The sequence below is a fragment of the Leopardus geoffroyi genome, chromosome C2, assembly GCF_018350155.1.
Source record: "Leopardus geoffroyi isolate Oge1 chromosome C2, O.geoffroyi_Oge1_pat1.0, whole genome shotgun sequence".
NCBI lineage: Eukaryota > Metazoa > Chordata > Mammalia > Carnivora > Felidae > Leopardus > Leopardus geoffroyi.
Genome location: NC_059333.1, coordinates 12,830,362 through 12,854,904, shown reverse-complemented (window position 1 = coordinate 12,854,904; position 24,543 = coordinate 12,830,362). Strand labels below are relative to the sequence as shown.

Genomic DNA, 24,543 nt, shown 5'->3' with positions numbered 1-24,543 from the left:
GCTCGAACTCCCGGACCGCAAGATCGTGACCTGGCTGAAGTCAGACGCTTAACCGACTGCGCCACCCAGGTGCCCCGACCGACCCCACTATTTTCAAGTGGTGGCAACGTAAGCAGCCATGGCAGCAAACAGTCTGTCTATTTCTGATTATGTGATCAGAATCCCTCAACACCCGATTCGGTTCCTTCAGATCAGAAGGAAAGGAGCGGGTCAAGTTCACACACCGCACTGTGTCTCGAGCAGGTGTCCTACAAAAGCACATTTAATGCTTAACCTGGCCATTCGCCAAGAAAATACAACGAGAACGCCACACAACTTAGGCCTCGGAAGTACGTTTTTTAAGGTGTGAGAAGCCACCTAAAACTTAATGCGTGGAGTGAAAAGCATTTCTACGAGCAAGACCACGTGATCTTCTTGCTCCAACACGGCTCGCGCAGCCATGCCGCCAACCGTGCCAAGCAAGGCGAGGATGCCAGAAGGACAGCAGTGGTTGCAAGTCCAAAAGAGGAGTCTTCCGGGGGCCCCCGGGGACTTGAGAAGCATTACCTCAAAGTCTGAGCTGAAGAAGAACTGGTAGAAGCCTGGAACCTTGTTCATATTCAAGTACTCGTGTGACAGCAGGAACTTGCTGATCTTCAGGTACATGTGTTCCTCTGAGGACAAAGGCAGACAGTGGCTTCCAGCAGGCACCAGTGGGACCCTCGTGCTCTGCTGGAGTTGGGGAACGGGATCTGGGGGGGCAGACATCAATCCCTTCCCCCTGGGGAGCTTTTGCATCCTTATCCAGGTTAGCAGCTCCCGAGAATCAGGCTGCAATAAGGCACCTTAGTTCTGTGCTGCGTGCAGACTTTGGCTCACGGTTCCGAGACCGCGAGCTGCCCCTCCCCAGCCAGCGGCCCACTGCGCAAGCTCCAACCAGCTGGTCCGCAGAGTGGAACCTGGTTACACAGATGGCTGACACCCAGCCCCGTCGGCCTCCAACTGAAGGTCACTGTCACAGCACAGGAGGCTCAGACACCCCCGGGGCACTTGGCTCTGGAACGCAACGAGGCCGATGGGGACAGATGCTTCCTCCCCCTCGATCGCCACCTCCAACCTGTCCAGACGCCTGGGTCCTCGGAGCCCACCCCGTGCCCACTGCTGCTTATGCCCCTGACCCTGACATGAGGTCTGAGAGGCTGCACTGGACAGGAGGCCAAGACCTACCATCATGGCCTCTGCTAAGATATTTTCTCGGAATAGTCTTTTTCTTTAGAGTCTACAAATGACCAATTACTCGCTTTCCTCCAGTAATTTCTAAGGAGAAGAAAAAATACGCAGGAGTAAGCGAACACTAGATCTGAATTCTAACAGCTGAATTGACTACAGATGAATTGTGGGGCCTCGGACAAGCTATGTGACCATGGGGGCCTCAGGCGGGGGACTGCTTCCCCATTTGAATATGACTGTGCCACTGGATGACCCAGACACGTCCCTTCTCACACGTGTGACAGACCACGCCTGCAGGACTGACGCCGACAAGTGGACGTGCTCAGTCTCGACATTTCAACTTCACCCCAACCTAGTCCTACCAGCAGTACCTGGTTTCAAAATCTGCAGGGCTGCTTTGGCAATGAAGAGAGTCAAGGTAAAGGTGAGTCTCATGTTCTGAGTTCGGATCCCATTCCGGACTACATCCAACAGGTAAAGTAGCTTAAAACCAGGAAAGAAGAAGGGGAAAAAAAAAAAAAGAATTTTCAGAACAGCTGTGATCAGCCTCGACTCGTGCAGCTTAAACCACAGCTTTGCCGGGTGGCCTGCTCCTCACATCCCGGGATGCACATAAAGGCAACGTCCCTGCTCACTGCCATCTTAAGAGTGCTTCTGCTGTCCCTTGGGGAGCCAGGCAGGTGCACACGGGGGGAGAGAACCCTGGCTTCACACCCCGACAACCCAGTCTGCTCCTGTTCCCCGCCACCTTGGGGCACACGCTTTTGAGCCTCAGCGTGTCCTGGGTAACAGCTGCCTCAGCCACAGCCCAGGCCAAAGAAACCAAACTGCTCTGCCCACCTCCGCACAAGAAGACTGTTGAAAGGGGAGAGCTTTCTCAATCTCCCGGAGTTGAGGACCAGAGGCAACCCCAGCATCATCACTCCCTGAAGGGGAACGGACCTCAGTTCCTTATCAGACAACACGCTTCTGTGTTACACAGAAGGCCTTCTACCAGATGCGGCGGAGAACTGGCTCCCTGAAGCGCACTCACCTGGGGCTGCTCTCGGAACCGTGCCCCCTCCAGCTGCGAGTAGTAGGCCGCCAGGACGTAGTAGGCCGCAGCTCGCATCTGAGGGTCATAGCTGCTGAGGGCCGCGACGGTTAGGCCCAGAGAATTGGAGTCCAAAAATTTTCGACAATCTACCACAAATTCTATGGGAAATAAAATAGAGCATTCAATACACACACACACACACACACACACACACACGATCACAATGCTTGTGCAACATGCACAATTAAATTTCCTTTTGCATTTTGCCGACATCAGCAACAAGTGCTAGCTAGATACAAGAAATACAGGTCTCTCCAGCGCCCCTTAGCTTCTGCTGAAGTTGGACAAAAGCCTGTCTTCCCTTTTATGACAAGAAGCTATACTTTCAACTTCTAAAATGCTTATAAATCCCAATCAGGACTATTTCATTACTTCTCACAACATTCAACGAGCCAGAGAAGAACGGAGGCGCCATTCAGACCCAAGACATGAGATCCGAGCATGCCGGTGACCTGGGGGACACGACTGCGGGGCCAGCAGAGAAAACCAGCTCCCTGTTTCCACCTTGTTCAGTCTGCAGCATCTGAGTTCCTAGCTACAAACATCGCTAAGGAAAATACCAAAGGCAGGGAAGCTGGGAAATTCAGCCAGTGCAAACCAGTCTGACCCGGCCCAACAATTCTATGAAGGATTAACTTATATGCATTCTGCAACCCTAGTCCTTTCTTTAAGCAAACCACGAAAATCTCATAGAAGAGAGGCTCACCACCCTGAGCAAAAGTTAGAGTCTAAAGAGTTTGCTAGCTGATATCCATCTGTTAGATGTGAGGCCTTGTAAAAACCCATAATCACGTCAGGAAATGTGACCAAGCGGGAAGGTCAGATATACAAGGGGACCCCAAGGACCACAACTTAAAGGGCTTGGTCACCAATAACAAAACTCAGGACGCTTTAAACCCTCTTTAACAAAGACACAGGCCCTTTTACAACATAAATACTGTCATAAGTTAGAAGATAAAACCTGTGAAGAAAAACCATGGGACAGAGATGGGTCACCGTGTTTAAAAATGATGACGCAGGGTTTGGTCATGATCATCACCCATGCAGATGTTCTTTAGGCTGAGGCACCGGTGACACAGTTAAATGAGGCACTAAATACAAACCAAGTGAAAAGAATACCCAGAAACCAAGTGAAATGTGCAATCTTGGAACATACTGTCTATTGATAAAAGATACACCACTAATGATGTTTTTAAAAAGCCAAGCTTTTTTTTTTCTTCTTTTCCCGAAGTGAGACTTTTAAAAGGGTAATTTTGGCAATTTAAAAATGTTAAGCATGAACAGTAAGAGAAAAACTACCAATCAGCTACTCCTCTCTACTGTAATCCAAACAGCTACACGCATAGGCATGCGATGGTCCCCAATGAGTGGCTGCCCAAAGGTGCTGAAATCACTTTAAACCATAAAGTGTCCTTGTCCCTCGGAAGTAGCACAGCTCCTTGTAACTTCCACCAGCACTTCCCCCCACCCCCACTGCCGCCCCTCGAAGGGCAACCAATGGCTGCGTGGATGCTTCCACATGGCCCCCTTCCTCTTTCTCAATGTTTACACCGCCTCAAGGGAGAACCAGGATTTCCACTTCCAGCCGAAAGTGGCAGAAACCGGATTCCCCTGTCCACCTGAAGCAACTAAAAAACCAGACTGAACAAATAAAACAAGGATTTTCAAGACACTGGACATGAGGCAATAAAGGAGAGCAATCTCCAAGAGTGAAAATGAACAGGATGAACCTTCCGAGAGTCCCAGCTCGCAGCCTGGAGGCTTCTAGGCTGAGACTGGAGAGCTCGGAGTTGTGCGAGATGGAGCAGGAGGCCTGGGAGGCCAAGGTGGCCAGATGTCACAAGGGAGAGTCCCAGAGAAGAGAGTTCCACGGAGAGAGCACCAGGCTCTTTGGCGAGTGCCCCGCCCCTGCAAGAGTGTACGAGGAACCTACCGGGGCTGAGGACCAAAGACAACCCCAGGCTCACACCTGCCTGGACATGGGTCCTGTCCCACCAGCCAGGGTGAAACCCTCACATTCACCGGGAGAGGGCACACTGCTTAGCAGGGTGTTTCTTCAGTGGTGAGGTGAAGTCTGTCTGTCCTGGACTAAAATGCTGCTTTGGTCCTACCTAACAGAGATTCAAAGCAAGGCTGGAAGGATCAAATCATGTCTAAGCAGCTCAAATGTGTCCTAGAACAAAGCTCAAGAACATTCACAGGAATACGAACATATCCAGCAGCAGGGCGCCTGAGCGGCTCAGTTGGTTAAGCATTTGATTCTTGATTTCAGCTCGCGTCAAGATCTCAGTTTATGAGTTTGAGCCCCGCTTGGAATTCCTCTTTCCCTCTCTCTCTCTGTGCCTCCCCAGCTTCCATGCATGTGTGTGTGCGTATTCTCAAAATAAATCAATAAACTTAAAAAAATAAAAAATATCCAGCACCAAATAAGGTAAAATTCATAGTGTCTGCTTTATACTAAAAAATTATCAGACATTCAAACAAGAAGGAATATAGCCCATTAGAAAAATCCACCATTTGAAGATGACTCAGATAGGACAAAGGTAACAAAACTAGAATTCTAGTGTAACTAATATAACTATATTCTACATGTACAAGGAGCTAGAGACAATACTGAAAATGTTAACTAGACACATGGAAGCTATAAAAACCCAAACCAAGGTTCCAAAGATGAAAATTAAAATGTCAGAGATGAAAAATGCACTGAAGGAAATTATTAACAGATTAGACATTACAGAAAAAGAGATTAATGAACTCTAAGACAGCAACAGAAATGATCCAAATTGAAACACACAGAGAAAAAAAATTTTAAACCAGGAACAGAACATCAGTGAGCTGTGGGATCATTTTCAAGTGGGCTAATATATGTGTAGTTGAAGTCCTGAAAAGTTTGAAGAAACAATGGCCAAAGTTTTTCCAAATTTGGCAAGAACTATAAGCCTACAGAGCCAAGCTCACTGAACACCCCAACTACAAGAAACATAAAGTCACACGAAAGCACATAATTAAACTGCTTGAAACCAATAATAAGAAAATCTTCAAAGCAGTCGCACAACATATACAGAAACAAAAGGAACGACGGTTGGTTGCTTGTTAGAAACAATGCAATCCAAAAATCAGGTGGCATCATCTTTCAAGTACGGTAAGAAAAAAAACCTGTCAGTCTAGAATTTTATACCTCATGAAAACCTTTTAAAAGTTAAGGTTTTTTTCCCATGAAAAACCTGAAAGAACTGATTAGCAGACATGAATGACCAGAATTCTTTTTTGAGAGAGACAGACAGGTAGACAGACAGACAGACTGCGCGATTGGGGCAGGAGAGACAGAGAGAATCTTAAACAGGTCCCATGCTCATTGTAGAGAGAGCCTGATTCCACAATGTTGGGATCATGACCTAAGCCAAAAATCAAAGAGTCAGACACTCAACTGACTGAGTCATCCAGGTGCCCTTCTGTTTTATTAATTTTATTTACTGTGTGAGAGAGAGAAAGAGTAAAAGCAGGGGAAGGGCAGAAAGAGAGGGAGAGAGAATCCCAAGCGGGCTCTGTGCTATCAGGGATTTAATTTCACAAACCATGAGATCATGACTTGAGCCGAGATTAAGAGTCAGACACCCAATTGACTGAGTCACCCAGGCACCCCTGAACTACAAGAGCTCTTTTTTTAACTTTTTGTGAGGGGGGAGGGGCAGAAAGAGAGGGAGACACAAAATCTGAAGCAGTCTCCAGTATCAACACAGAGTCTGATGTGAGGCCTTAATTTACAGACTGCGAGATCATGACCTGAGCCGAAGTTGGACGCTTCGACTCCAACTGACTCCGACTGAGCCACCCAGGTGCCCCTGAAACTACAAGAATTCTTAAAGGAAGTACTTCAGGCAGAAGGAAGGAGATAGGAATCTGAGTCTACACAGAGGAATGAAGAGAACCAGAAAGGGCAACTGTAAAATGGTAAATATAAGACATTTAAATCTCTTTAAAAGGTAACCAACAATCTGAAGCAAAAACAACAACATATTGTGGGTGTCACAGCACACAGGAGTAAAATGTATGGTAAGAACAGCACGGAAAACCAGGAGGGGCAGGGATGGATTAATACTGTTGTACGGTGCTTCTACTATCCACAGAGTGGTATATAATCCCACTTGAAAGTGAACTGCAATAAACTGAAGGGGAGTACTACACATCCTAAAGTAACACACACACACACACACACACACATGTGCACTGTAGTTAAAAGCCAACAAAGAAAACAACACAGAATTGGACCAATAATCACACTAAATGTAAAGGGTGTACACATTCCAACTAAAAGGCAGAGATGGTCAGACTGGATTTCAAAAAGGCAGAGCCCAAATCCATGTGTCAACAGGAAACCACTTTTAATACCAACATGCAGATTACAAGTAAAAGGATGAAAAAAGAATAATGGGAAGCCTCTTGGGCTCCAAGAGTGTACAGACTAAATTTATCATTTCTAACAAGTGACTAGTTTTGATGAGGAGGGAAAACTCAAAAAGCTTTAAAAAAACATCCAACTGTGGGATAGCATACTGTTTCGGGAAAGACGAGATGTGTTAAGATACAGCTACACACCTCCATAACCAACACACGTAAATGGAATATATTTGAGACCGAGAATAGTCTAAACATTTAATATCACGCTCACTAAAACAGCTAGTACTCAGCTGGCTAGGGTATTTTTAGTAATCAGCGACATTCTCTAAGACAAATGGACTTTCCACGTGTCCATGAGGAAAAGCCAATTTCACGTCTGCGGTCATCTGCTGTTTCATGAAGTCCTGGCTTTGTAACATTTAAGGAAAAGAGCTGCCATGGGGGTGCAGAAAGTATAATACGCTATTAAAAAAATGGTTATAAACACCACTCTCTGTTTCAGGGCCCTCGCAAACAGCAATTTGGCCTTGCGATAACAGATCTTCAGATGCTACCTGAAGATTAAAGATTCAACCAGGCTCAACCAGCATGGTTCTCAAGGATTAAAATAAAAAGCAGCGCCTCTTTTGTGGGCTTCAGTGGTGGTATTATGGAGCTGCCAGGCTCCTCTTGACGCCTCCTTCTACACCACTTCCCTCCGAGGCAGCCTGGCAGGTGAGAGAGGAGTCCACGGGGCCTGTGTCCCCGTGGTCTGGTGACGAGGCTCAGAGAGCTGCACACCGGCCTCCCTGTTTGGCGGCACACGTGATTTAGGAGCTGAAGATCTCAGCCCAGTTCTGTTGAGGACAAGAATTCACTGTGGAAAAAGCATCTGTCACTGTCATTGCTAACAGCCCTGGCTGACCCTGTTTCTCAGCCAAGGACTCAAAGCAGGGAAGCAGTAAGGTTAAGAAAACAGGTTCCCCTTTACAGCAAAAGGCTGAACGGGAGAAGTGAGACTGTAGTTTCTCTGAAGTCTGGCAGTCACGCTTAAAAACTAATCACATGCCCAATTTAGGATCGCAAGACGTTAGCAACACTTGGACCCAGGTGTCACTGCAGGAAGTAACAACATTTTGTTGAGAGCTTTCTGTGCTACACACGGTATGAAGGACTCACGAGCATAATGTGCAGTAAACGGAGCTGAGACAAGAGAACACATAATGCATAAAGTTCAAATACAGGGCCCTGGCTCCTGTTGGGGAGGAAGGGATACTGACTAGGGAGAGCTGCCCACTATGTTCTGCTCCTTGATCCAGCTGGTGATTTCACCAAAACTCCCACCACACACATAGGATTTGTGGTCGTTTCTCTACATCACACTTCAATTAAAGTTCATTTAAAACATTCTTTGTGATGGGGCGCCTGGGTGGCTCAGTCGGTTAAGCGTCCGACTTTGGCTCAGGTCAAGATCTCACAGTTTGTGGGTTCGAGCCCCACGTCGGGCTCTGTGCTGACAGCTCCGAGCCTGGAGCCTGCCTCGGATTCTGTGTCTCCCTCTCTCTCTCTCCACCCCTCCCCTGTTCGCGTGCTCTCTCTCTCAGATATAAATAAACATTAAAAAAAAAGTTAAAAAACAAAACATTCTTCATGCTTGCTTCCAGAGCAAAAGCAAAGAGAAAAACACGTGTTAAAAAGAATATGAAAGGGGCGCCTGGGTGGCGCAGTCGGTTAAGCGTCCGACTTCAGCCAGGTCATGATCTCGCGGTCCGTGAGTTCGAGCCCCGCGTCGGGCTCTGGGCTGATGGCTCAGAGCCTGGAGCCTGCTTCCGATTCTGTGTCTCCCTCTCTCTCTGCCCCTCCCCCGTTCATGCTCTGTCTCTCTCTGTCCCAAAAATAAATAAACGTTGAAAAAAAATTAAAAAAAAAAAAAAAGAATATGAAAAACAGATTCATGATTTAATTCAACAACAATAAACCTAGCCTACATTGGCCATATGCTGTTCATAGATTTCTGTTCTGTTCAACTCACCATTTTACTGCTAGAAATTTCCCTACAAAGTGGTATGCTTCCTTTTATCAGACGACAAAATTTATTTAAAACATTACGTTTCTACTTTTTGTTCTGGACGATAAGTATTCCTAAGTAAAATTTAATGACCTAATTTTTGTCTATTTTTCTTTTAATATTTTCATTACTTTCATATCTCTATCCACCTCTATACTTTTCAAAATTTTCTGCTTTACTATGAATGACTTTAGTGTAACTGGTATTTTAAGCTACCACAAATCCTTTTTAGGGCAGGCATGTTTTGCAAATCTTCCTACCTGTATCATGCCAATAGAACTTAAAATAGGCTGTGTTTGGAGATTTCCCTAACTTAAAAGCCCACTTCCTAATTAGCTCTCTTCACAAAAGGCCTCCCAGACACTGTCCTCCCGACCCAAAAAGGGCAATCTTCAAGATTCCGAGAAAAACACTGTGTCCTATTTTTAGTACTTTTCTATTAGTGTCGTCCAAGCCTCTGCCTTCTGTCTCTTAAAAGCTCTATTAAGAGACCAAGCAACCGACTAAATGATTTGTTGTAATCCACTCAAGTTACCTCATATTTGCAGACTGGAAAATCTATTTTCACATTTGATGAGAAACAGACCTCACCAGTGCTGCCAGGGCAGGGGTGGGGGAAGGAGAGCTTCCGGGCCGCACGCTGGTCCACGTGCCTAGGTTAATCTGCTGTGAAGTCACCGGGACAGTTAAGATACCCGCTTGCCATTACGGCGATCTGCGGTGGGCCTGAAATGCCTGGCTCTCCAGCAGATGAAATCTAGCTCAGCCACAGAACACCACGCCTCCGGAGGCCAGGGCGCTACAGCAACCCCAGGGGCCACCAGTGGGAAAGCCCTGAGGAGACCCAGCCCTGTCATCCTGTTGTTAAGAAAGGCAGCACCAATCTGTTCACGCTGGAGCATAAAAAGACATCTTTAAATCTTTTTTTTTTTTAATGTTTATTTTTTGAGAGAGAAAGAGAGAAAAACAGAGCGCAAACAGGGGAGGGGCAGAGAGAGAGAGGAAGACACAGAATCCGAAGCAGGCTCCAGGCTCTGAGCTGTCGGCACAGAGCCTGACACGGGGCTCAAACCCACGACCTGGGAGATCGCGACCTGAGCCGAAGTCATTTAACCAACTGAGCCACCCAGGTGCCCCATAAAAAGACAACTTCAAGCTGAAAAACGAACAGAACGGCACGAATAAGGACACATGGTCTCCTAGTGTACCTAAATCCACGTGGATGTTAAGTTCAGCAGGAAGGAGCCTGGGGTCCCTGCCGGCATCACGCCGGCCACGGCAAAGAGCAGAGACGTGGACCGCGCACCTCTACCCGCATACCACGCCTGTCCCTGGGCGGCCGTCTGCGCAGGCCCGGCTAGAGTCATGACAGGTCTCAAAGAAGCAAGCTGGGCCCAGGAATGCATGCAAGGAACAGGTAACGTGTCCCCACTAGGAGGAAACAATGGTGAGAGGTCGGGGGGGAAGGAGAGTTTCACCGCACACCCTTTGGTACCACCTGACTTTTGAACTATGAATATGACATCTAATGGTAAAAATTACTTAAATTAGATGTATAATTCTGGGACGATGGAGTTGACGATATTTTCTCTACTTTTACTAGTAAGTACAACCCAAATATACTGGACAGATGTTAAGACGACTCTAAAAGGTGGAAAGGAAGCTGACCGGCTGGGGGACCTCAGGTGAGTTCCCTGTGTTTTCTTTCTGCTTCTGGTGTCCCAGACTTCGAGCTGAAGAAGCCAGCAACTCTGAAAATCAACAGGCACAGACAATACCTGAACAAAAGCCTACTTTTTCTAGTCTCTAGACAAAAGACTAGAAAAGAAGCAGCCTAGCCAGACAGAAAACTCAGGTAATAAATAACTGCCCTGCTTCAGCCAAACACCTCACAGAAAGCCGCGGGGCTGGCTCCCACCCGCGCCAGTGAAGGCAAGTGCGGTGCCCGGTCTTCAGCCTGCCAGGCTGTGACACAGAGCCCCGAGTCCCCTGCCGGATTGGCGTCTGTCGGAGGAGGCCTAGATGGAAGTAGGGGGAGGGAGGCAGTAACCAGAGGCCCCTCCTGCCCCCCACTGGGCATCAGAGGCTAGTCAGGGGGAGGCCCAGTGAAGAGCAGTCATGGGCCACTCTAGCCTCTCCAGCCAGGAATACCAATACAAGTGTGATCCACAAATAGGAAAACCGCTAAACTGGACTTGGCCAGAACAAAAAACTTTGGCTCTGTCAAAGACTTTGTGAAGAGGATGAAAAGGTAAGCTACGGATTGGGAGAAAATATTTGTAAACTGCATATGCAACGAAGGATGAGTATCTAGAATATGTAAAGAACCCTCAAAAGTCAACAGTAAAAAAAAAAAAAAATCCTATTAGAAAATGGGCAAAAGAGGGGCACCTGCGTGACTCAGTCAGTTATGCGTCTGACTTTGGCTCAGGTCATGATCTCACAGTCTGTGAGTTCAAGCCCCGCGTTGGGCTCTGGGCTGACAGCTCAGAGCCTGGAGCCTGCTTCGGATTCTGTGTCTCCCTCTCTCTCTGCCCCTCCCCTGCTCATGCTCTGTCTCTCTCTCTGTCTCAAAAATAAATAAAAACATTAAAAAAAATTTTTTTTCTTAAAAAAGAAAATGAGCAAAAGACATGACCTGACATTTCAACAAAGAGGACGTACAGATGGCAAATGAACCACAAGACGCCGGACATCATCAGCCACTAGGAAAATGCACATTAAAACCACAATGGGATATGACACGCTTGTCGCTGATGAAATGTCCCAAACCAACAGAGCTGCCTGACCTGGGAATCAGACCCGTCCGCCCTAGTGGGTACGTGTGCGTATGTCTGCGTTCTGCCTCCTCCCTCCCGTTCACTCACGAAGACTCCCACCCTCAGGCTACTAGACACAAAATACAATTTCAAAAACATACTTAAGCCAAGAAAAAGCCAACCTCGGCAGGCTCTCACTCATTCTCAAGGATAAAATCTGGTGGTACTGGATCACTACCTAGTGAGAATTCAGAAAAGCCTCTTGCTACAGAGTTAGAAAAAGATCAAGCGTGAAGGGACGCTCCCAGATTTTAAAATTCTAATTTTTTTTTTTCAAATCACTATATTCAAAACATTCACTGTTACTTTCCTGAAAAGGTGAGAAGGCAGATGAGGATCCTCCTGGGATTAATTACAATCCTCAATTATCACAGTGGGGACTACCATGAGAGACCCGCTCCTCCGGGGGCACCTGGGTGGCTCAGTAGATTGAGTGTCTGACTTCAGCTCAGGCCATGATCTCACAATCTGTGAGTTCCAGCCCCGCATCGGGCTCTGTGCTGATGGCTCAGAGCCTGGAGCCTGCTTCGGATTCTGTGTCTCCCACTCTCTCTGCCCCTCCCCTGCTCATGCTTGCTCGCTCTCTCACTCTCAAAAATAAATACACGTTAAAAAAATTTTTTGTTTAGAAAAGAAGCCCGCTCCTCCGGCCGCGCACCAGAGAAGGCTGCAGTTACCTGGCCTGGTCAATTCACTGAAGAGATGCAGGAGAAAGCAGGGGTCATAAAGGCCATCTAGATCCACTGTGCTCCTGTCTTTGAAGATCAGTTCCTGTCCATCCTGAAATAGCCCGAAACAAAAAAATGTGTGGTTTGGCCTCTTAAACGTAATAACATGTGAATGCTCACCCACTGTATCTAGAGTTCCAATTATTGTGAATATTCAAAAGCATAAAATAAAATGGCTCCGTAAAAAAACTGCTTCTGCGTGAAATGGATACCGTTGGCTCTGCTTCGAGTTAGCCTTTCTTACGGGGGAAGTTACAAATGAAATACGCACAGCCGGCGCTCATAACTGTCGAAGCTGAGTGACGGGCCAATGGGGGTCCTGTCTTGGTAGCTTTGCATACAGTTGGGATTTTACTTAACTTGATGTTAACAAACCCTAAGAGAAACAGAGCTGGCATGTCACAGCATGTAGTGTGCCAAAGTAGAGGGTGCAAACAGAACCCTCAAAGGAGCAAGCACAACGGCACTCACAGCTGCCAGGCAAGCACAACGGCACCCATGGCTGCCGGGAGCGTTCCCCAACAGCTCTGCCCTGGGGCCCCCCCTGCACCTCAGGGGGCAGCAGCCTCCGGTTCTGGGGAAAGTGGAGGATGGTCTTCATCATCCGGTCCCGATCCAGCAGGCGGAGGATGTCCCCGACGCTCGGCTGCTGCCACAGCGACTTGCCCAGACTCCGGCACGTCTTGTGATGCTCCACAGCCACTGGGCCCCACAGCAGCACTCTGGAGTGGCACAAGGGAGAGCACACTGGTCACAGGGCCCCACAGGAGCAGAATCGATGCTGATGACAATGACCGTCATGGGTAGCTTGGTCGAGCAGCCAGCACACTCCAGTCATCGTCCGGAGCATGTATCATTTCATTTCCATCATGACACAGGGGGAAGAGGGGTGGTGGAGATGCCAGCAATGAAGAGGGCATGTGTGTGTGTTGGGGGGGGGGGGGGGGGGACAATGACACCTGTATGGAGCTTATGATGTGCCACTTACTCTAAACCTCCCACACCCATTAATTTGCTTATCTGTGTAACAACCCCATAAGGTAGGTACTGTTGCTACTCCCATTTTGCAAACGGGGGAAGAGACACCAAGAGGGTTAAGAAAGTTGCTCAGCTAGTCAATTGCCCAGCGGGTTAGTGGCACAGCTGGAAGGCAAAACTGGGGGGGGGTCTGGCTCGAGTCCGTCGTGGGTCACAGCAGCAGAATCCTGGCTGCCTGATGATGCTTTACCGATTCAAACCCTCTCCTGTTCACAGGCGGCCGCGAGTAGAGCAGGTCTGCACGAACAGCCTTCTGGTCGTCCCTGCCTCGAGTCTTTTATATAAACACCTCGACCTTTTATGCCACCAACACCCATTACAGCTGTCCCCAAGAAACCACCTTGCCTTCCTCCTACCTCCCTCCCCACTACCTCCTCCCCACCTCCCCACTGCTAGAGGATGCTCCCTGAAAGCCGAGCTCAGAGGAGGGCCATGTCTCTGTCCCAAAATGTCTATCAGCTATCTCGTTGTCTGGATGGAAATGATATTATTTCAGTCTGATATTTAAAACCCTTACCAACCAGCCTGTCTAGCTTTCCACCACCTTGTCCCTACACGTATCCTGTGATGCACAGAAGCTGACCTCACCGTGCCCAGAAATGTATGACTTTCCCGACTCACAGCCATTGAGACACTGTTCCCTCCACATGGTGTCCCCAGGCTCCGCCACCAACTTCAGCTCCATCAAATCCCTCCAGTGCCAACCCTGTCACGAAGCATTCCCTGGTTCCCCTAGGGAGAGGGTGCCCTCACGTGCCATAACCGCTGGCCTTCACCACCAAAGGCCAAACAAAAGGAGTTACACTTACAACAATCTGACCCCCTCAACAGACAGCAAGACTGTGTCTTATTCCTCTAGGTATTCTCAACAGCGCTGACCCAGCACCCAGCCCTGGCAAGGGCTCAATGAACCTATCTTCGAATTCTCGATACACGCTCATTTCTGTGCAGATCAACGACAGCCATTCAAGTTAAAAAATAAATAGTCTGGGGCGCCTGGGTGACTTCATTGGTTGAGTGTCTTGACTCTTTATTTTGGCTCAGGTCTTGTTCTCATGGTCCCTCATGAGTTTGAGCCCCAAGTCGGGCTCTGCAGTGACAGTGTGGAGCCTGCTTGGGATTCTCTCTCTCCCTCTGCCTCTCCCCTGTTCATGCTCTTTCTCTCTCTCTCAAAATAAACAAACATTTAACACATAAATAAATAACCTTTGCGAGGCTGTTCCCTGGTGAGTAAACAGGCAAGCAGCTAACAGACTGGATACGCACGTCGAACGGGCACCATTTACTGGCATGAGATCCGTCCGCTGAATGTCCGCAGGGCTCCTATGTGGCTCCCTAGCTCGGGCCTGCTCCTCCAGGGATGGACGTGACATTCACGTTGGCTCTGAGGAGACTCTTCTGTCACTTCGCCGCACAGAGTTGTGAGAGCACCACCTCCCCTCTCCTGGGCTGAGAGCCGGCTGCTCCCATAACCAGCTCTGACCCGCCCTCCTTGGGCAGCCCATTCAACTTCCTTCACTCTCGCAGACAGAAGGTGTTCTGAGGCCCAAGTGAAACTAAAACGGCTCTTTCTCCCCTTTGCTCTCCTCTCCCTTACGTACACGAGGACCATTTATTTATTCCAGAGAGGGTACAGCTGAAGCGGCACCAATTCCAAAGCAGTAGGTGAGGCCAGTTCATTAGGGGAAGGAAAAGAATGTTTATTCATGACCTGGGCATTCTTTTTTTTTTTTTTTTTTTCCAACGTTTATTTATTTTTGGGACAGAGAGAGACAGAGCATGAACGGGGGAGGGGCAGAGAGAGAGGGAGACACAGAATCGGAAACAGGCTCCAGGCTCTGAGCCATCAGCCCAGAGCCTGATGCGGGGCTCGAACTCACGGACCGCGAGATCGTGACCTGGCTGAAGTCGGACGCTTAACCGACTGCGCCACCCAGGCGCCCCATGACCTGGGCATTCTTAAGAGATAGAAACGTTTATTTTTTGGTTTTTTTTCTCCTGTGGGGGTTGGGTGGCTTCTCAGCTAATACTGCTTTTATCTTTAAATCAAAAAGGAGCGGGGGGGGGGGGGCAGCGGGGGAGGGCACCTGGGTGGCTCAGTCGGCTGAGTCTAACTTTGGCTCAGGTCATGATCTTGAGGTTCATGGGTTCAAGCCCTGTGTCAGGCTTTGTGCTGACAGCTCAGAGCGTGGAAGCTGCTTTGGATTTTGTGTCTCCCCCTCTCTCTGCCCCTCCCCTGCTCGCCCTCTATCTCCCTCTATCTTTCAAAAGAGAATAAATATATATATATATATTTATATTTAATATATATATATTATACATATATATATATAAAATATGCCATGGAATACTTTAAAAAAAAGTATTCCACCATGAAAATTATCTTTTTCTCCCTTCCGCAGAGTTCCTCCTGAACTATTTATCTTGGCCCAGTTCACTCACTTCCTGCCTTAACACACCAGGCTCTTCTTCATGTACATACTGGGCAGATGTTAGGGAGCGGGCCCTAAATGGTAAGGAGAAAAGACTATGCGAGGGCAGCACAGAGAATCTAAGATGCTTTCCATGAGCAGCTCATTGGACAAAAGTCCCCTGTTAACCTTGACCCTGGGGGGGGGGGGGGGGGCATGGCTCTCAGGGGAAGGCACCAAACTTGGCCCCTCAGGCCAAAGCTGTGCCACCCAAGGACGCAGCCCCTGGGGACTCGGGAGGAACAGACAGAGAGGCAGACACAGAATGAGACAAACACACAGGGACAGAGACAAGTCCAGAGACAGACCAGCACCCGTGTGCACCGAGAGACACAGAGAGAGTGGATTAACATCCAGTCAGCCCCCCACTCCTCTCCCCAGCAGCGCCTTGTCAAAGTCACTCCCATCTGAAGTAAAGCGTGAGAAAAATCAGCCAAACTAGACACTCCAGCTCAAAGTAAGTTTGGGGGCAGGTCTGTGACAGTCAGGAGGGTGGCCCCGCCAATGCAGCCCCGCCAACAGGCGATCCTTGGAGCGTGAGGCCGAGTTTTCATGAGAACCGGAGTGTTAGGGGAGCCCCATCCATCCCACCCTTCCCCCAAGAATCAAAAACGTATGAGGGGCGCCTGGGTGGCTCAGTCGGATGACCGTCCGTCCGACTTTGGCTTAGGTCATGAGCTCACGGTTCATGGGTTCGAGCCCCGCGTCGGGCTCTGTGCTGACAGCTCAGAGCCCGGAGCCTGCTTCGGATTCTGTGTCCCCCTCTCTCTCCGCCCCACCCCTGCTTGTGCTGGGTCTCTCGCTGTTTTTCAAAAAATATGAATAAACATAAAAAAAAAATTAAAAAAAAAAAAACCAAACACATGAGAGAAGATCCAGGGAGCCTGCTGTCCGCAACGAGCCCCAGTTTTGGGGTGGCCCCTTCAAAGCCTGCTGCTCACACCCCCAGGCCCAATGCTCACCTGAAGTTCACAAGGCTGAGGTCGTTCTGTTCATACGCCCGGAGGAGAAGCAGAATCTTCTGGTCTAGAAGTCAAATCAAAGCCCATTTAGAAAACTGAAACCCTCACATGCTCCTTCCACTTTAGAACACTGCCTGGTCCCCACGCACTCCCTGCTCACATGGCCTGGTACCCTCATTCTCCCTGGTTATACCACCTGTCCTGTCCCCTCACACTCCCTGGTCCCCACACACTCTGGTCACACCACCTGGTCCCCTCTCACTCCCTGGTCATTCCACCTGGTCTCCTCACAATCCCTGGTCACCTCACACTCCTTGTCACATGGCCCAGTCCCCACACACTCCCTGGTCATATCGCCTGCCTGGTCCCCTCACACACTCCCTACCTGGTCCCACACACCGCACGATCATATCGCCCGGTCCCCACACACTCTCTGGCCATACCACCCACTCCTCACACCCTTACCCAGGACGCTGAGAGTGGCGCCATAGGCCCCAAGGAGCACTGAAAAGTGACTGCTTTCACAGACAGAGGGACACAGCTTTACCACCACTGACATCAGATCCACCAGCGCTTCTGGAAGAAAAGAACACTGAAATGCACAACAGTGCGGGGGGATGTGCACACAGAATAAAAGCAGAGGAGGAAGCATTTCAGGGAACATTTAAGTGATTCAAATATCCTTCTCAGAACAATACTGGTCTTTGGACTGTGCCTCGATCATCTTTTGCTTTTTTTTAAGATAAAAAAACACGTCTTCACAATGGTCTCTCTTCCCAGGTCTTTGACAAGCCGCCATCACCCTCTTCACTCCCCATCCCGCCAAAGATTTTAAAACCTAAGCACTTTCCTCCATGGTTACATTAGCAAAATCTCTTAACACATCCCTACTCCTGCCTAACTAAAGGGTGGGGCCCTTCTGCTTTTCCTACTACCCACACCAGTAACCTGGGTGACGGTTTCGTCAGCTTAGCAGTTTATTACAGACCGACCCCACGGTGATTTCTCCCGGTTGGGCATGTTGTCTCTAAGCAGTGTGGCTTCAAGAGGACAGAGCCCTTCAGACCATCTCGTCTGACCTCTCCCACAGCCTACACGAAACTCAGGGTCACAGGGGCTAAAATAAATGCCACTGAACTAGGGGCAAAACTTCAGAACCCGGGCTTTCAGAGACCTTCCTGGCAGGGAACTGTTAACAGGGACGTTTGAACCCTTCACCCTCAATGAAAGTTTCAATCTTTTCATGAAAGCATCTCATACAAGCAAACAATTCCTCCCAGGGCAGACACCCATCTAACTTCCCCTACTTCCCAGATTATAACATGGGCCTGCGATACGGCAGTAAGACCTTAAACGTGACTTCTGTAATAACAGACTTTGAAGAAAGGTCTGCGCTTGCTGCTTGACCCGAAGTCAGAGGGAACACTGCTTCAGCTTGGGTTTGATAGAAACAAAATAGCCCAATGCCATTTTGGTAATGCTCCTCAGCTCCGGAAACACACAAGTGCTAAACTCTGGTGCACAGCGAGCTCCACGAAATTAGGAAATAAAATCTATGTGAGATGAGAGGCTGGGGTGAGGGGTCACCTTTTACTTGACTGTCTGGGTTTTCCTCTTCTTCAGACTTGAGTAGAGTCGGCAAAAACAGAGAATGCTGCGTGAGCATCATGTGGATCGCCGGAAGCTGGGTGAGCTGCGTGCACACGGAGTTTTCCGGAAGGTACAGGCGTTGTATGGCAGCATGGAGGGCCTTTAAAAACATGTGGTCCTGATACCGAAATCTAGGAGGCAAGAATCAAAGGGGGAAAGAGCTTCATAAAGGGGAGTTTCATTTCACAAGAGACAAGAAAAAACTTTTGATGTTTTATTAAGAAACATCTCTAGGGACGCCTGGGTGGCTCAGTCGGTTAAGCATCCAACTTCGGCTCAGGTCATGATCTCACAGATTGTGGCTTTGAGCCCCACGTCGGGCTCTGTGCTGACAGCTCAGAGCCTGGAGCCTGCTTGTCATTCTGTGTCTCCCTCTCTCTCTGCCCCTCCCCTTCTCCTGCTCTGTCTCTCTCTCAAAAATGAATAAACATTAAAACATTTTTTTAAAAATCTCTAGCACACCACAAAGATGAGAAGTCTACAGTGGCACATCCATATCCCCATCTCGATTCTACTGCTGTCGCTCCATTACACTTGCTTTATCACCCCCCCCCCCAGCCACCCACCCATCATAGGGGGTACTTCTGAATCAGGGCTGGGGTGCATTTATTTTCCTGATAGTGCAAACACCACACGAACTTCCTGTTTAGTTCAAAAGTCAGGAGACCCAGGAACAGCCAACCCTGAATAGAGATGACGCTCGCTGCCCAGCCCACCTTGCCAGGTCAGCCTCCCCCTGTTCCTTCCATCCTTCCAGCTACTCAATATGCCCGTCCAAGGGGCGCCTGGGTGGCGCAGTCGGATAAGCGTCCGACTTCAGCCAGGTCACGATCTCGCGGTCCGTGAGTTCGAGCCCCGCGTTGGGCTCTGGGCGATGGCTCAGAGCCTAGAGCCTGTTTCCAATTCTGTGTCTCCCTCTCTCTCTGCCCCTCCCCCGTTCATGCTCTCTCTCTGTCCCAAAAATAAATAAACGTTGAAAAAAAAAAATTAAAAAAAAAAAAAAAAAATATGCCCGTCCAGTGGCTCAGAGGCCCTCTCTGTTTTAAATCCCTCAGAACCCCCTGAAGGAATGAAAGCATCGTGCTCTAAAAAAGGGCAGCTTTTTAGTCATATGTGAATGATGTTGAGAATCACTTAGCATATAGTGGGCATTCTAGATATACAAATTAACTGAAGACTGAACAAAATGTCACCATGTTGTGATGGTAATCCATGGCTGTCATTAACCTGTAACCCACCTTCACATCTTTCTCTCCTCTCAGGTATTGTATTTTCCTCTGCTCCAAGTTGGTGAATAACCAGGGAAATGAAAATTACAGGTACAACAAAGCACTGTTTCATGGTCATCCGCTTGCTAAAAACTAGAGTCTGACCATATCAAGTGCTAGTGAGGATGTGAGGAAACACCACGCTAGGGTGGCTCAGAAACTTTGGAGAGCACGTTAAAATTCTGGTGAACCTGAAGCTGTGCCCACACTAACAGACAGCGAGTGCCCCACCCTGAGACAAGCCGGCACAGGGCGCTAAGAAAGGCATCCTTCGGGGCAGGAACGGGAGGGAGGGAGGGAGGGAGGAAGACGTCTGCCAGCCGGGGACTGGCTACATCGACTGTGGTGTGGTCTTAAGACAGAATTCTGTACCCCACCCCGCAGTATAAGCAAATGGGCTTAGGACTCTGTGTAGCAGCAAGGGTAACTCAAAAACACTCGGGTGCCAAAAAGACAAAGGACACACAACGTGAACGTGTACAGAACGCTAAGCAAACTAAGTAATACCATTACTGTTTAGAGACCTGCCGGCGTGCAACCAAAGTACCAAAACCGTCACGGCCATGACAGAGCCTGACCTCAGAAGTACGCTCTCAGGGGAGGGAAGAGAATGAATCGGGACAAATACAGGAAGTGGTCGGTGCTTATTAAATCCGGGTGCTGCTGTGTTATCCTCTGCACATTTCTGGTTTCTAAAAAAACATTTCATTTAAAAAAAAATTTTTTTTTTAATGTTTACTTTATTTTAGAGAGGAAGACAAAGCACCAGCGGGAGTGAGGCAGACAGAGAGAGGATGACACAGAATCCGAAGCAGGCTCCGGCCTCTGAGCTGTCAGCACAGAGCCCGACGTGGCGCTCGAACTCACGAACTGGACCGTGAGATCGTGACCTGAGCCAAAGTCTGACGCTTGACCGGCTGAGCCACCCAGGTGCCCTGAGGATTTCATTTGCTCAAGGCCGCTTCTCTCATCATCTACAGAAGCAGACTCCACGTCAACGGGCAAAGCTTTCAGCCTCTCCACAGTACACCTCGTTATCTCTGCCAACGGAACAGGGCCTGTTCCGTCACAGACACAGTGCCAACAAGCTCCCAGGCTGGCCCTGCGGCGTGCACTCACACCCTTACCAGATCGCACCGAGAAAATGAAATCGTCTTACTTGAGTCCGGTCTTCACAAATTTCTGCCAATCTCCAGGATCCACTTCATTAAGGAAATTCTGTGAATAAAACAAGCAAGAGATATACAGGGGAGACTGTCCTTTCGTTTTTGTTTACATATATATTTTTTAAGTTTATTTTGAAAGAGGGAGAGCACGCACGTGCAAGTGCACACACGTGTGAAAGCGAGGGTGGGGGGGGGGGCAGAGAGAGAGAGAGAGAGAGAGAGAATTCCAAGCAGGCTCTGTGTTGTCAGTGCAAAGCCCGACGCAGGGCTTGAACTCACGACGAGATCATGACATGAACTGAAACAAGAGTCAGACGCTTAACTGACTGAGCCACCCAGGCGCCCCTTCAATTAACTTAAAATAAAGAATACGGAACTTAAATTAGAGTCATTCGGCAAATATGGAATACACCCAAGCAATCTACAAAAGCATGTGGTTGCTTCTGACTTTAATTTTTTTAATTGTTTTATTATTTCTGCTAGTAGTTCTGTCAAGAGCTACTTGTCTATGATCATGAAACGAGTAGAAAAAAATTTCTTAACAGTCGTGTTATTTTTCCCTTTGTCCTCCATTTCAGAAGGTACTAGATGACGGCACCACACACCGGTCCGGCCACACATGGCTCCTTAAACACAAGACAGCACGTATCTGCAGGGGAGACCTTTGTACCGCTAGTCGAGCCAATGCAGGTCCGCAGTCGCTGACGTAGAGAACATCTCCAAATATGGCACAGTGTTAAATCAGAGGGGTGCATGCTCTCGAGGGAAGGAACTTTCTGGGACGATGAAAATCTTCGGCAGGAGTGTGGGCACAATCGTAGGTACGTTTGTCAACATTAAACTCTACTTAAGAGCCTGTATTTCCCAACATGAAAATTATTCCCCAGTTAAAAAAAACAAAAACAAAAAGGGCTGGTCTGGGTGGCTCAGTCGGTTAAGCACCCACCTTTGGCTCAGGTGATGATCTCACGGTTCATGAGAGCCCACATCTGGCTCTGTGCTGACAGCCTGGAACTGGAGCCTGCTTCGGATTCTGTGTCTCCCTCTCTCTCTGCCCGTCCCCAGCTCGCACTCTCTCAAAAACAAATAAACGTTAAAAAAAAAATTGTTTTTTAAAAGGGGGGGGCTGGTGAGGCGTGCTGACAGTGGGGCAGGCTGTGTGTGCCTAGGGGCAGGGAACACAGGGGAACTCTGTACTGGCTGCTTAACACTGCTGGGAACCTAAAACCATTCTAAAAATGTTACATCTATTAAAGAGGGAAAAAGAAGAGAGAAAGAAAGGTGGGGGAGGAAGAAGGCATGCCTGAAGAACACAAATCTTCATCGGCTATCAAGCCGGCCTGCTGGGTGGGGGGCTGACCGTGGGGCCGCACAGGAGGGTCCACTGTCACCTGTGGTGGGGGAGCCCAGCACCCTCCTCTACGCTCAGCTCTCTCTAGATATCAGGGATGTCCCTTCCTCCCTCCTTGCACTGCCATATTTGGGCTCCTGTGAGCCTCGAATGCATAAACCTGTAACAATGAATTAAGACTGAGACACAGGTTACAAGATCTCTTAATACAACATAAGCACACTGCTTGATCTATGACCTATAAACATTTATCACACAACTGTCACTTGGGGTTATTTTCCTGAGGATTACTTTTTAAGTTTTGGGTGCAGGGTTTTAACACTAGTCACAGACTCTAGGAGTTTTAACACAATTTGACATCATGCATTGAGAAATAATGCCTTCGCTTCAGGATATTATTTCTGTACCAAAAAATAATTTTTTTTAAAAAAGTACACTTCAACAGGAGGGAATAATGGCCAAAAATAAGAGCTGAATATTTCCAAATTTTATGATAGCCCTGGGCTCACAGAGTCTTAAAGAAAACTACACTAAGGTATACCATGATCAAATTGCTTTAAGAAAAAAATCCTAATAAAAAAAATCCTAAGGGGGAGGAAACAAAGATAAGAATGACAGATTTCTTATCAAAACCTATGCATACCAGAAAACACTAAAGCCACTCTTTCAAAAAGCCTAAAAAATATATAAAATCTAGATTTTTATGCCCACTGAAATTCTTCCCAACTCATTCTGAGAGCTGTGTTACCTGTTCCTAAAACCAAAGAAAGACACTGCTAGAAGATAAAATTACAAATACCCAACATGCACGAAAAAATTGTTAATAAAACATGAGTATGTCAAATCCAATAATATGGAAAAGCCATAATACGTTATAACCATATACGTATATCCTGGTAAAGTTGGATTCATGACTGAAATCAATTTATGAAAGTCATCTTAACAGAGTAAACGAAAAATAAGACCACACGACCATCTCAGTAGAAGCAAAAAAGTGCCTGAAAAGATCCAACATCCATGGCTGGTACAAGGAGGCCCACCGTTTCAGGGCTGCCTGTCACCTGCCGCTCTGCCTCCCAGACACGGCCCGGCCCGGCTCGTCTCCCTCTAGTTTCCATTCAAGCCACCTAGCCTGGGGTCCGTCTGTCCACCTTGGTCTATTTCACTCCTTCCCTTAAAAATGTAGCCAGGGTCCCTAAGAAAAGGAAAGACGCCTACCAACAGCTCACTAAATCTCAGCAGCATCTGCCTCTCCTGATCCTGGGTGCCGTCCTGGCCTTGCTGGTCACCACTGAAAGACACGACCAGCCATTTTACACAGGACGCCAACAGAGTCCTTCTCCAGGCACGCAGCTCTTCTGCTGACCCGTCCAGGACTGCAGACACAGAGTCGGCCACGCTCCAGCTGCAACAGACAAAAGGCACCAAGTCAGAGGGATGGCCTAAATCCCTCCAGCTTAAGTGTTACCACCATTACACTGGGCACCTGGGACTGGTGCCCCGAGTCCCCTGCCCCTACAACACCCAAGGACAGGAATCGCAGGCCGCCCCTGCCTCCTTGCTCCAGCGTCACAGAGGTACCGGCATTTTTACAATTAGGAGAAACAATGTTAGTGCACCAGAAAAAAAGATAACATTGTCCGGGCTTCGCCTAAATGAGACTATCTCCAAGTCAGCACTACTGACATCCTGAGCCAGACTTCTTTCTCGTGGGGGAGAAGACGGGACAGTCCTGTGCGTAAGGTAGTTAACAGTACCCCTGGCCTCCACCCTCTAGATGCTGGAAGCAACTACCCCTCACTCACATCACGATGGTAAAAAAACGTCAGATGTTGGCAACGGTCCTCTGGAGGTGGCAAAATCAGCCCTAGATAAGAACCGCCGCTCTCAGGGAATCAGAACCAACTATCCGCTTATGGAGATACGCTCGCTCCAGGCAGGATGGCTGGAGGCAGACTTCCTGTAGGAAGCGCCTTCTCTCCGAACGAGCAGGGAAGCAATTTCTCACTAGTTTATGTAAAAACTACAGGGAAAAGTGGAGCGGGGAGAGGAACGGCCGTCAGACAATCTAAGCCTTCATACCTCTCGTGCCTGCCTGGGGTCTGAAGCAGGCTAGGCAAACGGTCCATGAGGATACCAAGGTCCTTGGCTCTTGCAAACGGGACCAGCTGGGCCAGGACCTCGTGATGCAGCCCAGACCCTGGGGGCCCATCCGCACTGAGAAGCCTGGTCTGTAGCTGCCTCCACAGAGCTTTCCTCAAGACGGGAATGACAGCAGAGGACACTAGGCAGAGACCAAAAGGACAGTCACACACCACGCTGTGCTGGAGTTAGCGTGCA

The 24,543-nt window shown here is 48.5% G+C and overlaps 1 protein-coding gene and 1 long non-coding RNA gene across 5 annotated transcripts in view; one reads left to right on the top strand and one right to left on the bottom strand.

Annotated features, from left to right (window-relative positions):
• Positions 1-24,543, bottom strand: part of URB1 (URB1 ribosome biogenesis homolog) — an 86,589-nt gene that overhangs the window by 19,725 nt on the left and 42,321 nt on the right. For all 4 annotated transcript variants that reach the window (XR_006701068.1, XM_045436862.1, XM_045436861.1 and 1 more), the window contains exons 23-33: positions 24,286-24,487; positions 23,422-23,608; positions 20,846-20,904; positions 18,356-18,549; positions 17,234-17,344; positions 16,769-16,832; positions 12,848-13,019; positions 12,247-12,349; positions 2,243-2,403; positions 1,581-1,692; positions 547-653 (exon numbers count right to left, since the gene is read on the bottom strand). Coding sequence is in view for 3 of the 4 variants with exons in the window: in XM_045436862.1 (XP_045292818.1) it covers positions 547-653; positions 1,581-1,692; positions 2,243-2,403; positions 12,247-12,349; positions 12,848-13,019; positions 16,769-16,832; positions 17,234-17,344; positions 18,356-18,549; positions 20,846-20,904; positions 23,422-23,608; positions 24,286-24,487 (1,472 nt within the window). In the remaining variant the exon portion in view is untranslated. The remainder of the gene's footprint in view (positions 1-546; positions 654-1,580; positions 1,693-2,242; positions 2,404-12,246; positions 12,350-12,847; positions 13,020-16,768; positions 16,833-17,233; positions 17,345-18,355; positions 18,550-20,845; positions 20,905-23,421; positions 23,609-24,285; positions 24,488-24,543) is intronic.
• On the top strand, positions 10,062-12,282 carry LOC123575901. Its single transcript, XR_006701069.1, has 4 exons — positions 10,062-10,167; positions 10,476-10,605; positions 11,368-11,568; positions 12,199-12,282. It is a non-coding gene; the product is annotated as an uncharacterized LOC123575901 (long non-coding RNA).